The sequence below is a fragment of the Gymnodraco acuticeps genome, unplaced genomic scaffold, assembly GCF_902827175.1.
Source record: "Gymnodraco acuticeps unplaced genomic scaffold, fGymAcu1.1, whole genome shotgun sequence".
NCBI lineage: Eukaryota > Metazoa > Chordata > Actinopteri > Perciformes > Bathydraconidae > Gymnodraco > Gymnodraco acuticeps.
The window spans coordinates 205,561-219,131 of NW_022990120.1; the positions used below are offsets into that span (position 1 = coordinate 205,561).

Genomic DNA, 13,571 nt, shown 5'->3' on the forward strand with positions numbered 1-13,571 from the left:
TTCTCTACCATACTGCGGAAAAACTGACCTGCATGAATCTGTACAAGCCTGCCATTCTCACGCAGGGCAACACCCTTGAAGGACTTCTCAGCTAGAGCTGTATGAACTGTAGTCATGTGTGGGCCAGGCATGGTGACCATGGATTCAAAAACTCGTATTTCTCGAGTTAAGAGCCTATCTGCTGTAGGCAGTGTCATCTCTCTTTTTTGGAGTTGCCGAGAGAGGTCGCTGAGCTCTGTGAGCGCATCGTACATCAGTCCCAGATTGCTGACAAACGTTGCAGATGTGAGCACATCATCCAGGCCCTTGTACTTTGCTCTGTCTCTGGAATCCCTGCACGTGTCGTTTGCAGCATTTGTGAAGTGATCATGAAGCACTCGGTAGTTTTCCCAGACTGCTCTGACGCTCCTTTCACTTGAAGCCACCCAGCGGATGGACAAAACACGCCCTATCACCAGGAGACGCTGTCCGACTGCTTGCGCACACTGCGCTAACTGCCTCTGATTTTTGGGGGAGGCATGGAACAAGGAAAAGAGTTTGTCAAAAAATATCTGGAAATGATTGAGCCCTGAGACCTCCTTGACCACATCCCCAACTGCCAGCTCTAGACGATGATTGGAGCAGTGCCACACAAACAGGCTTGGGAATTTACTACACAACTGGGTAGCAACGCCTGTTCTCTTCCCTAGCATGACTGAAGCCCCATCACATGCAAAAGAAACGAAACACTGACCTAAAAAGTCCTCGTTAAAATCTCTTCCAAGACACTCCATTAACGCCTTTGTGATGTCATCAGCCGTTGTTCCATCCAACTCGATCAGCTCCCAAAAAAACGTTTCGGGCTCAGCATCAGCTAATGCTGAGCGTAGACACACAACAAGCACCGTTTTACCACTAATAGTGGTAGATTCATCGACCAAAACACAGAGTTTTCTTTGGTTTTCTGTAATGTCTTTTGCCATTTTTTTTCTTCAGCTCATGAGCTATGTGGTCGATGATTTCGCCACAGGTTTTATTGGAGTGCAAAACCCTGCCCACGTTCAGCCCATTCAGTTTCTGTACCTTCAAATCAATTGGCATGTCCGTGAATGGCCGGCTATGTTTGCCAATTTTATATGCCGTTCGAAAAACTCTGATAGTGGTGTCTAATTCAGATTTATGCATAGACTGCACTTGATGTTGAATAGTTTCACGTGAAGCAGATGTAAGGATGTCAGCAGCTTTTACATGGGCTTGTGATTCTTTATGTTCTTTGATTTTTTTTCTCAGGCTAGCTTGTTGTTTGCCCTTGTCAACACCGAAATGAGACACTGCACACTCACCCCATTCAGTTGACAGTTTCAGTCCTTGTCCAGTGTGTATTCCCAAAGATTTGACATCTCTGCATATCCGACATCCTAGCTTCTTATCTTTAAGAAGGAGCCATGCATTGGTCTTGCAAAAATATTGCACCTGGTCCGTTGTCCAGCAGTCAGGTGCATCGCTTTGCCCGGTGTTGGTGGTGGCAGTTGCGCCAGCAGCAGCTAACGTTAGAGGCTCTGGAGGAGGCGGCGGAGCTAGTGCTAATGCTAATGCACTAGAACTTGGAGCAGGAGGATCAACCAAAGAAAGCTCCCCATCAGACACAATTTCCAACACAGGCACAGGATTCTCTGTATTTGAAGTTTCTTCCGGCGACAACCGCTGTCTTTTTGCACTTTTATTAATCCACGCTAACATTTTAGAAATGCTAATTTGTGACGTGACTTGCTTTCCTTCTCTCGGGGGCGTGCCTGCTCTGTTCTATCACTCTACATAGCCACCCACTGGGTGGGAGTTGCACTGCATAAACACAACACACGTGCATCTAGGTATGTAAATTGTAAAGCATTAAAACATGGTTTTACTAACAGTTTTCAGTATGTTGTTACTTCGGCATTATTATTATTATTATTTTGAAACGTGTATTACTATTAAATCACGGTCAAATAGGTTAATTTTGACATAGTCGTTTCCACCACAGTATTTACATGGAGAAGATAAGCCCCGCCCCCTCTCCAGCACGTTCTGTTTGAATGACAGGAGTAAACAGCTGACAGCCGCTGTGAAACTCCAGCGGTTAGAGCGATGAGAATGTCCGTTCGGCACCTCATGACGCATCTACTGAGTACCGGGCGGCTGTATATATATATATGGATGTATAATAAGAACGGCGGGAGAGTGTTGAGTACTGGCACGGTGCATGAGTACCGGAGTACCGCCAGCATGCCGGTACTGAGCAAGAAGTGCCGGTACTCCATGGGTCAGAACCAGAAGTGCCGGTACTGCTTACCGGTGAGTACCGGCCCAAGTCCAGCACTGTGAGTCTCATATAGCCTATGTATGTATACTGTAAGGAGAATGCATGTGCGTGAGAGGACCAGTAGGAATTACGGCATATAAATATGCAAACACAAACCTACAGACTGGGGGATGGGAGATAACAGGAGTGGGGGGGGGGGGGGGGGGGGGGGAGAGCTGTGGAATGTGACCCTTGGGAGAATTCCTCCACACATTCCGATGGCCAATTCGTTTTAAACAAAGAGTTCGCAACACAGGACAGCATGGGCAACATGGGGGGTGGGGGCTGGTGAACGGTCTGGTCAATGTTTGTAAACACAATCCCCAGGATGTGTTCTAATCAGGGGCCGGGTAAATGAGAGACTGAGGAGCCCCCGAAAAACAGATCCCGAAATAGCTCGTCCTGGTTTCCGCAGCAGATAGGCCTACAGTATGGTGTCTGTGTTATGTCAGTCATTTTAAATAAAACGTTGAAAACTGAACTTGAAAATGGTTTCCTCTTTTTATTTTATTTATCATTTTCGGGACGGGGAGACGTGTGTGATTAAAAATTAATTTGCAGAAATGTAAAGTGATCTAACTAAGTTCTATTCATATTCTTGACGGGAAGAGCAGTGTAAATGGGTGATATCGATGTGTGATCGATGATCTGATTGATGATGTAATGTCAGTGTGATATGAATGATAAGTGCGACACGTCGGCGTCTTCTCTGCATACGGCAGTTTAAACTGCATTTCCTTTTTCCTGTAATATGACTTGATAGATTTAAACTCCGCACACTGAGCTCTGATCGGTCAGCAGGCGGTGCTTTCACTCAGTTGATCTCGTTTCTATATATGGAGGACGGAACATGACTTAAGTATAAATAAATAAATGTATGAAGAAATACAGGAATAAATAAATAAATACGTAAATAAATAAATAAATACAGGAATAAATAAATACAGGAATAAATAAATGACGAAATAAATACAGAAATAAATAAATGTTGAAATTAATACACAAATAAATAAATAAAAGAATAAATGCATAAATAAATATGGAAATAAATACATCAATGTATAAATAAATAAATAAAAGTCGAAAATAAAACAGAACACACGTTATTATATATCTTTCATTTATTTCTACATTTACGCGACATACATTTATTTATTTATGTATTTATGTGTCCGTATGCTAATGAGGTGGGCGGTCCTAACCTCAGTCTGAAGCAGGATTCGCCAATTGTTGGAGCCAGGCAGAAGCAATAGATTCGTGGCAAGTCACATCTGTACATTCTGTGTACATTGTCGGCAACTCTCTAATAATGGCTTCGGCTGGAAGGGCGCTGGCAGACCTTCTGCGGGATGCGGCTAACCAGCTTGAAAACTGTAAGTGACTCATGTTTTGGTCTAGTGTAAGACTGATATGACAATGTAAAAAAACTGATCTGTGTGTTAAAATGCCAATGTACAGTTTTGTACCCAATGTGGCGCTATGTTATGTTTTGTGCAGCACCAAGGACCGCTAACGCGCCAGTTTCGTCTCCTCCTCCTCATCCGTTACATAACGGGACTCCCAGACACCCAGTGGACGGTAGGTCTTTGCATCAAATTATTTGTAATGCAAATCCGATCAGTTTACTAAGTTTATATCGCCAATGACAAGTTATTTGATTCAGTTTCTGTCCACCAGCTTGAAGGGATCATTATATTTATAGTGTGTGATGCTAACGCTAACCAACATTTCCCCCCTGGATTCTCGTTGAATCATTATTTCCTTGCACTCAATATTGCTTATCTTCTTAACTTGATCCTAGCCGAAGTTTCAAGACTGTTTGGCCCCTACATGGGAGGGAGGAGGACGGCAGGGCGGCAAACCCTTTCTGGTCCTGCACACCTGCATTCTTATACCCATTTATTCTGTTGCCTTGAGGACAAGAATGCAGCCTTAGTCCCCAACCGATACGCCAAAGAAAGACTCGCTGCTGCTGGCTTTGGTGAAAAACGGCTCACATTTAAAGGTCTGTCAGTCATTAGAATGACGATTATCAATCGCTCTTTCCTTTTCTGTCTATTTTTTATGGTAAATGTACATTTGTGATATATAAATATATTGAGTTACCCTTACAATCATAACATTATCTTTATGTTAGATCTCTTATGTGTATCATCTATTTCTAGGCAGCCATACAGATTCAAATGAATTCCTCGAATTCTTGATGGATGCCTATCCAAAACTGCGGAACGGTGGCGGTTTCGAGTTGCTAAAAATATCTGGCACTACGAGAAGTCGCCACTTGATTGTGATCCCCTGTCCCAATGAGGGTTACTATGTCAGATATTTGAAGGACCCTCAGACCCAGATTGGCCATTCTACGGTTTTCATTAGACCAATGCAAAGAACCCTGAATTTGGACCCTGTAAGTTCCTCACTTCTATAGTGGTGTCACAATATTAAAGTGGAATCTGTGACTTACAGTAACATAATTGTTCGCTTGTGATGTAGTTTAAAACTATTTTGTTTACAGGCATGTCGATCAGAAGGCGACAACGTGTTAATTGGACCAAATCAGAAATGTGTCATCTGTGGAGAGGAGTTCCCCTTTTCCAGAATCAAGGATCACAGCAATAACTGCACGAGGTATTACTCTCTACAGAACTAAACATCACATTCGCCAGGCACACTGCAACTGCATGTGTAGACACACAATAACCAATAAGCATAAGGCTGTGGGATGCTGCAAATGGATGTAAAATATTTTGACATATCAGCACATCTGAGGTTTTATAATTATGGGGCCAGATATTAGTACTTTTTGTTCCAACAATCCCTCTGTAACACCATATTCTGCTGTCCTCTATAATACATTTAAATATGAAAGATATACATTCTGGATGTTGGTTTTGAGGAAAAGTAACATTTGGTTTACTTTTCATTCTATGTATATGCCCATCTTTTTCTAGAGTGTGATATGTAATGTAAAGTATACTAGACCAAATAACAGAAATAACCTCTTTTTACACTAGACCATCACAGAGCAGCGGTGAGGTACAGATTGAGTTGACAACTGAAAGGGCCTCCGGAAGTCAAGTTAGATTTGAAAGCACGTTCACAGGAGCACAGGGAAATGAGACAACAAGGGCCAGGAACACAAGACACTCGGTGCCACCTCAGGAAATGTTGCCTTCTCCTGAGGTAGTTGACATCGATCCCACTGAGGAAAGTGGCTTCTCTGGTGTGTAACATCCTTTATTAAGTACATCATGTATTGCAATAAGTTGTTGCTCTCTACATTTCACTTGATCCAATATTAATTTGGAAACCTTTTAAACTATTTTTAGATTGGAGAATAGCGCCAGATCCCACAGAGGCAGCAAAGATGTTTAAAGAAGACATTTTAAGCCAGCATGCAACTGGAAAATCCTTGTGTCTTACTATGGATCTTGGAGACAGTGCAGCGGAAAGGGAAAGAGCAGTCCTTACTTTTTATAAGAAGGCAAATGTTGAGTGGGCTTGCCCCTTGACATGCACACTTAAGGGTAATTCGGTTACAAACAAAATCCAAGATAAAAAAATGAACAAACCATATTTTCGTTAAACTGATGTCTGTAGTGTGTGTTTACATTTTTAAGGAGATCCAGCCATTGGTGATGGTGTGACTCGGCATTTCTTTGCAACCATCATGTCAAAACTTCAGGCTGGTTTTGAGATGAAGTTTGGTAAGTAAATATTTACTATGGCTGATCGCTGGGTCTCAGCCACTAAGTTATGTGTGTTTTTGTACCAGTTCCAGGCTGAACACAGATCTGTCCCTTAACCCCAGAAAACAAAACGTATTCCTAAAACCTGATGTGATTGTAGCTGCTGTGAACATGTAGGTTTCTACAGGATCAACCAGTATCCAGTGGCGGTTTGATCATTCCTTTACTAATGCTTTGTGATAGTTGAATATCTATGTCCTTTACTTTACTATCAATTTACTTTGACTGTTTTCCTATATTTGCAGTGCCTGGAGGAACTCTTCTTTTTGAAGGAGAACAAGATCATCTGATTCCCTCCACTTCTCATCTCCTTTTGGAGAGTGACTTCTTTGTTGTTGCTGGCCGAATGATTGGACATTCATTCCTCCATGATGGGCCATGCCTAGGTGGACTGAGCCCAGCTGTCCTGCATGTGCTCTTTGGTGGATCCCCAGAAGAAGCCACAATAGATATTAAGGACTGTGTTGACCTTGATATCCGTGAGACAATCAAGTTGGTATGTTCAATGTTTTTCTAACCTATTTTATTATTCAACCTTTGGATATTATTTATTTAGCTGATCTACTTTCAGATACTGTTAACATCAAGTGGCTACATTTTGCACCAGCAGGAGTTACTGAAGCATTATAAAACACCATGCACTGATATATTAAATATCATTAGAACACTTACAGATGTCCTCCTATAAGATGTTTTTTGACAAAACATAGCTTTTACAGGTTACCAACTAACATGCTGATTATAAGTTAAACTTCTTATGTTGTATCAAAGTTGAATGTTTATACAAGTATTGAGAAATTAACGATTCTTATCAAATTCATTCTACTTGCCATTATTAGCTGGAGGGAACAGCAGAGTTATCATCAGAAGAAAAAAAGCTCATCAATGAGTTGGCACTGTCCTGGGATTTGCCTCTAGTCACATGTGACAACAGGAGATGGCTATTTGATAAACTGATCCTCCATGCTGTGAGTATTCTTAACAGGTCATATGAATCAGACTGACTAATCAGAGTTGAAGTTTTGAAGTAGGACCTCATTTTGGCATATCACATTTGAGCTTTTTTGTTAAATACATATTTGGATGTTAATAGTGTATTAAAACATGCTTATTGGGCTATTAGATCAATCAGGCTGCTTTGCTTTTCTACTGTGATGCAAATATTGTGCAGGTCCTTGGAAGAACCTCCAGACAAGTCAAGCAGTTACGAAGGGGTTTAAAAGAGACACTGATCTGGCCTCTGCTGACGGAGAGGAAAGACACGATTCCCCTTCTCTTTCCAAGAGCATCTGATTTGCAGTGCACACCACGGGTAAGTGATCTCATGCTGCTCAGTCAAATCCTTCCTCCTAACTCACAGGAGTTAGAAATTGGGTTTATTTACTACTCTCAGACCTACATTGTTTAAGTTTATTAAAACAAACATTCACCTACGCAAACATATTTTGAAATGAAATGATGCTACTTGCTGCTTAAAAGGAGCTAAACCAATAGAACAACTGTATCTTTAGACTACTCTGCTGCTACACAGCAAAACCTGCAGTTTCTTGTATGTTCTGTTTATTATTGTGCTTTCACTGGGCTCCTTTCAAAACGAAATCTGTCAGATGGTGTTGGAGAAGATAAACTGGCCCACACAGGATGAGGATGAAGACAGTGAAGTCTCTTTGGAGGATTCCTGTAGGCTCACAGGATTCCTGCGCACATTTATTGAGATGGGTAAAACAACGTCTTCAAGCTTTGTTTACTGAAAGTTTGTAATTATTATAACGAAAGCTGCGCTTCCTCTGTTTTTATCTTTAAAGCTACAGTAACAATCCAAGGCGTAATTTAAGTAACATTATTGTTATTTAACTATTAACTGAAAGCAATTATAATAAAATGAATTTATTCTCTGTTTTATAAAGCATCTCCCGTTATCCTTGGGAAACTTGTGCAGTTCTGGATAGGATGGAATGTGCTTCCTAGACATGGCCTGGATGTGACCGTGGTGGAGAGCAACTTCCCCAGCTCTTCCACATGCTTTCACCAGCTGAAACTTCCAGGACATTACAAAGAGTACTGTATGTTTGAAAGGGACATTCTTGCTGCTATTTGGAGCACTGAAACTGGGTTCGGGATGGTCTGAAGAGACGGACACACCTTAGTACTAGATTTGTTGTCTTTTGTTTGGCCGGCCAAAAATGTATGTTTTCAGAGAGGAAAAAAAACTCAGTTAATGCCTATACTCCGGCCAGTTTGTGTAACACTGAAAATATATAAAGATAAACATGCTTTCCTTGTTATTGCACATAACAAAGAAAGCATGTTTATCTTTATATATTTTCAAAGTTTTAAATTGATATTCGTTACAAAATGTTCATTAACTGTAACAAATGTATATTTCTTGATGCATTACAGTAAGTGTTGATTCACAACAAGCATATGTTCAGTGCAACACATGTTTCAAATGACTACTGAACGTAACTTCATTACCATCTAATTTTTATTGTATTAAAATCGAAATATACTGAATCTTGGTACCAGCGTCTTCATGTAACTCAGTCAAATATTGTCACCTAATCGTCCTAGTCGAAACTTTAAAAGACTACATTTCCCACAGCAACAGACTTTTGATACACACACACATTTACTGTAGCATTTCAGTCAATAAGCCCACAGTTTGTACATAGACATTCCACACATTGGACAGAGGGCCATCAGGGTCTGGAAGTCTTTCCACTTCCTGGTCAGTCAGTGAACGTTGCAGCTGAACTTCAGGAACCATAACATGAGGCAGGCGATGAGCACATGGTCCAGTCCAGTCAACTCCAAACTCAATGTCAACCTGCAATTGCAAGAGCTAAAGTTAGAGTCAACCAAAATCAAAGTTTTAATATATTTGTCAGTTAATTCATTTTATATAACCGTTTTGTATCATCTCCTGGAATTCCTGATTAATGTCTCATGAACAGCTGACATCAATCAAATCATTAGAGAGCAGAAAGCCCTGATGTATCATTATCTTCCTTAACCGCTTGTTCTGGTTGATCACAGCATTTTAGGAATACCTCATAGAAGTGTTTAAAGTGCCGATGATATGCAGAATAAAATAATTCCATCACATTCAGTTTCCTCGACAACAGGCCACTATTTGTTACATTGTGAAACTATACTCACTTGTATTATTTGTTTTAAACAGTTTGTGTAATGACAGAAAAAGTGGGTATTAGTGTTAACATGGTCCCATGTAGGAAAGTAAAGTCAAAGTCAAAATAAAACTATTGAATACAATCAAACCTGTATATGTTCCTGCTGGGCCTCACGCTCATGGCGAGTCCACAGTTGCAGTGGGGACCGGTTTCCCTCAGTGCTTAGTCGGTGGCAGTTCCAGCCTTGCTGGAAAAACTGCAGGTGCTTCTGTATGTGGGGCACAAAGCACCAGTGCAGAGCATAGAGATGCACTTCACAGTCAGGATTGAGAAGGCCTTCTCTCTCTAGGTTGAAAAACATTGTGTAGAAGAGATCCAGCACTCCTACATAAACGTCTCTCCAGAGCCTTTCTATCCTTTTGAGGAAAAAGGAAGGAAAATATTTAGTCTGCTCAGTGAACAAAAAAAAAAAACTTACAAATATCACCTTTCACCTACCATAAATGGTAAGTAAATTTAGAATTGAATTACATTAATTAGAAGCTAAGTATTAACATTTTTGCCGATTTCAATAGGAAAATGTTCCTGATTAAGTGGCAAGTGCACAATAATGCCTCTGGAAAAAAGCTGGAAATTGGATTTAGCAAAAATCATTTTGCTTGAGCAAAGTTCATCAAACTTGGGTGAGGTTTTTATACTGTAAGCTTTGTTGAAACTGGATCAGGAAATATATCAGCTGAACATACTATGGATGTATAAAAAAAGACGGACTAATGCCATATTTATGCCACATTAACTGTTGTTGTTCAATATTAATGTAAGGTTCTCTTGACTGGAAAATACATTCAAAATCCAAGTTCCAACAGTAATTTGCCCGGTCATGCAACGTGCTGGGACTTCCACTAAATAGATGTTTGAAAAATATTGTTATCCTTCTTGTCAAATTATACAGTTGGTGTCATAATTATAGTGTTTGTATTATAGAAATATAACTTTTTTAGTTCTATGGTTTTATCTCACAGAGGAAGACGAACAAAAATACAATTAATAATAGCTAAAGACATATAGTTGACATTGCAATCTTTACCAAGGACTTAATTTGATAAAAGTTTGACTTGAAGTTTAAGGTACCTTTGATTATGGACACTCCTGCCAGCAATGTGTGAATTCCTGTTCTCTCCTCGGTTTGCCACCATGTAGCGTGCAACGTCAACATTTTCTCCACCTTTATCTGACCTCACACGTGATGGCACACCGTAGACATTGGCGGCTTCCAAAAAGCTTCTTAAAACTGTTGCTGCCCGATTGTTGGTGGCAGCACTCAAGTACACGATGAGACGACTAAAGCCGTCAATACCACCATGCACAACAAAACGCCACCTAAAGGGATATGTATAGGCACACATTAAGGTCAATCCACTAATGTATGTACAGACATTTACACATTTTAAAAGGTGCCTTATCCTACTAAAAGTTATAATTACAAAACATAAATCATCTTAATTTTGATAGTAAAAGTAATTTGCATGCAGAGGAATTTGGTGCAATTAATCATTTGATACATTTCATTTATATTTCTTCTTGCAGTGTTTTAACTTGTTTTTATGTCTACAGAATATTGTATGTTGCATTGTTAGAGGAGACTGAGACTTCAGATTTTCATAACCAACCAATAAAAAAAGCTATCATGCATATGACAATATAGCCTTTGAATCTTGAAGTCTGGTTTGCATTGAAGCTGATTGATTATAAGAACACTTTAGATGGTCCCATCTTTTGTAACTGTAGTGAAGTGGATGTTTGAGCAATGCTTGAGTGTTAATGATTATACTATACCTAATCAGTTTGTGATTTCCGTCGATGTGCCATAAACTGTTCGGTGCTGGTACAAAGTACTTCCTACGCCTTCTTGGGTTCAGCTGCAGAGTGCGAATCAAGACTCCACCTGGATCAACACGCCGCATGGATTCCTGGACACGCTGTCCTGTTATATTCGGGGAAATGCAGAGATATGGTGTACTGCAAGTAACATAATGAAAAGTAAAGCATTCCTAAATATGCCAGAATAATGTGATTCATTATCAAGTAGTAAAAAAAAAACACTGCATGGAGGATTATTATAATAATAACAATCCCTTACTTTGTATGCGTATCCCTCGTGCATTCAGGTACCCCACCATCATTTTGTATCCAGAGTTGGGATGATGCTGTAGAATTTGGGTAACAGTTTCATCCAAACTGTTGTCATCTAACAGAGTTAATAGATCTTGGACCCTGATCATCAAAAATAACGAAACAATAGTAAGTCACAATAAACAATAGTCACCTTTTGCACTGTACAATCAAAACACATCAGAATGAGTGTGTTGCTCTGTACTAACCTGCATTGAAAGATGTAGGTGTCATCTGAAACAAATGAGCTGGTCTCTTAAACCTCATTACTATTATTAGGCCTACATCATGTCTGAGGTAATGGTACCTTTGCTTTGTGTACAAAGCATGTTTGTATCTTTGCCCCGACACATGTCTATCTGATGTATTGGTTTCAACATATAAATGGCCTATTACCATTTTAATAAATATGTAAACAAGTAGGCTAATTTGGATGGAGAAAATGTAGGCTAATGAAACGTTATCATTACTAAACACAAGTTAATGCGTCTAACAAATGTGTACACTGATATAGCCTACGCCAAAACAATAAAAGTAAGGAAATCCAGACAAAAAACGTGAAAGAATGCGGATTAAACCTACCGTATCCCGTTCTGTGTCATCCTCCGACGAATTGTTCTTTCGCACACCCCGAACACCTGCGCGATGTCCCCAGCGGTGTGGCCCCAACGAAGATGTGCTTCAATAACGTTTAGGGGCAACATGTAAGATGGACGCCCAAGGGTCGCCTCCTCTGTTTCCGAGAGGATTTCAAGTTGGCGGGCAACCTCTTGAAGACTCTCAAACACAGCTGGGTTAACATCCACATCCATGTCGAGCTGAGCCAAGTCCTCTATACATCGTTCCACACGAAACTGGACATAGTCTTTTGGTTCTCCATTCTCTAAATGGTCCGCTAATGATCGTAAATGATCTCCAATGGCTCTTAAATCAATATCCATAAATAAACCTTACAACTGTGGATAAACCATGGATGTATAAAGATAAGGGCTAAACAGTAAAGCTCCTGCATTCGAATCAGCGCGGTTATCCAGGCGTTAGTAGTAGAGCCCTCTGCCAGAAATGATCACACACTCCTGTAACCAATCCTGCTTCAGACTGAGGTTAGGACCGCCCACCTCATTAGCATACGGACACATAAATACATAAATAAATAAATGTATGTCGCGTAAATGTAGAAATAAATGAAAGATATATAATAACGTGTGTTCTGTTTTATTTTCGACTTTTATTTATTTATTTATACATTGATGTATTTATTTCCATATTTATTTATGCATTTATTTATGCATTTATTCTTTTATTTATTTATTTGTGTATTCATTTCAACATTTATTTATTTCTGTATTTATTTCGTCAATTATTTATTCCTGTATTTATTTATTCCTGTATTTATTTATTTATTTACGTATTTATTTATTTATTCCTGTATTTCTTCATACATTTATTTATTTATACTTAAGTCATGTTCCGTCCTCCATATCTATAGAGGCGGGCAGCGTAAAATGAAAAAAAAAGTTATTTAGCCTTCCCAAACCTGAGCCTCACGCGCCGCCTATGTTAGGCCTACTGTATACATACAAAGGCCATTCAAGCTAGAGTGCTTCTGGAAATGTTCACATCAGGCACCTTCAAGTTAAACAATACTAAACAATTAACACAGTAGGCCTAAATTATGTGGATTAAACCACATTTATTTCGTTAAAAATAAACGAAATATGATTTAGTTTAAATGATTAAATGTCATTAGGCACCTTCAAGTTAAACAATCAGGTGCACACTTTAATGTGCCGCCACCTCCGGACTCGGCTTGACTCTGTTTAAAGAATGCACAAATGTGTTTAATCGTTTATGTCAGATATGTACTAAGTAGCCTAAATACATTTGTTCCTGCTCAAGATTAGATTCAACTTTATTGTTATTGCACATATTGCAGGTAGGCCTACTGAGACAACGAAATGCAGTTTAGCTTCTAACCAGGTGCAACAAGCAGCGAAAAGTAATGTGCACAATACTACAGTAAACAATTAACACAGTAAATTATGTGGATTACACCACATTTATTTCGTTAAAAATAAACGAAATATGATTTTGTATGAATGATTAAATGTAGGGTGAATTGCCCTAATGTGGGACATTTTTGCATTTCAGACTTCGGGAATATATTGCGATATGAAGCCGATACAATAAATCAAAATCCAG

The 13,571-nt window shown here is 39.5% G+C and overlaps 2 protein-coding genes across 4 annotated transcripts; one reads left to right on the forward strand and one right to left on the reverse strand.

Annotated features, from left to right (window-relative positions):
• Positions 1-3,438: 3,438 nt before the first annotated feature.
• LOC117546376 lies at positions 3,439-8,585 on the forward strand. 2 transcript variants are annotated; one of them, XM_034216587.1, is made up of 13 exons: positions 3,439-3,693; positions 3,818-3,898; positions 4,122-4,325; positions 4,486-4,724; positions 4,833-4,945; positions 5,332-5,540; positions 5,647-5,844; positions 5,938-6,024; positions 6,312-6,562; positions 6,906-7,034; positions 7,238-7,378; positions 7,674-7,785; positions 7,974-8,585. In XM_034216587.1, exons 1-13 carry the CDS (start codon positions 3,630-3,632, stop codon positions 8,192-8,194), a joined length of 2,049 nt encoding a protein of 682 aa, XP_034072478.1. In that variant the 5' UTR covers positions 3,439-3,629; the 3' UTR covers positions 8,195-8,585. The 2 variants fall into 2 exon arrangements, with proteins under 2 accessions (XP_034072478.1, XP_034072479.1); XM_034216588.1 differs by having other exon boundaries at positions 7,674-7,758; positions 8,016-8,585.
• Positions 8,530-12,425, reverse strand: LOC117546378. 2 transcript variants are annotated; one of them, XM_034216589.1, is made up of 6 exons: positions 11,952-12,425; positions 11,338-11,471; positions 11,034-11,181; positions 10,329-10,577; positions 9,346-9,613; positions 8,530-8,893 (listed from the first exon to the last, which is right to left on the reverse strand). In XM_034216589.1, the coding sequence occupies exons 1-6, from the start codon at positions 12,308-12,310 to the stop codon at positions 8,696-8,698; spliced, it is 1,356 nt and encodes a 451-aa protein (XP_034072480.1). In that variant the 5' UTR covers positions 12,311-12,425; the 3' UTR covers positions 8,530-8,695. The 2 variants fall into 2 exon arrangements, with proteins under 2 accessions (XP_034072480.1, XP_034072481.1); XM_034216590.1 differs by having other exon boundaries at positions 8,674-8,893; positions 9,372-9,613.
• Positions 12,426-13,571: the final 1,146 nt, after the last annotated feature.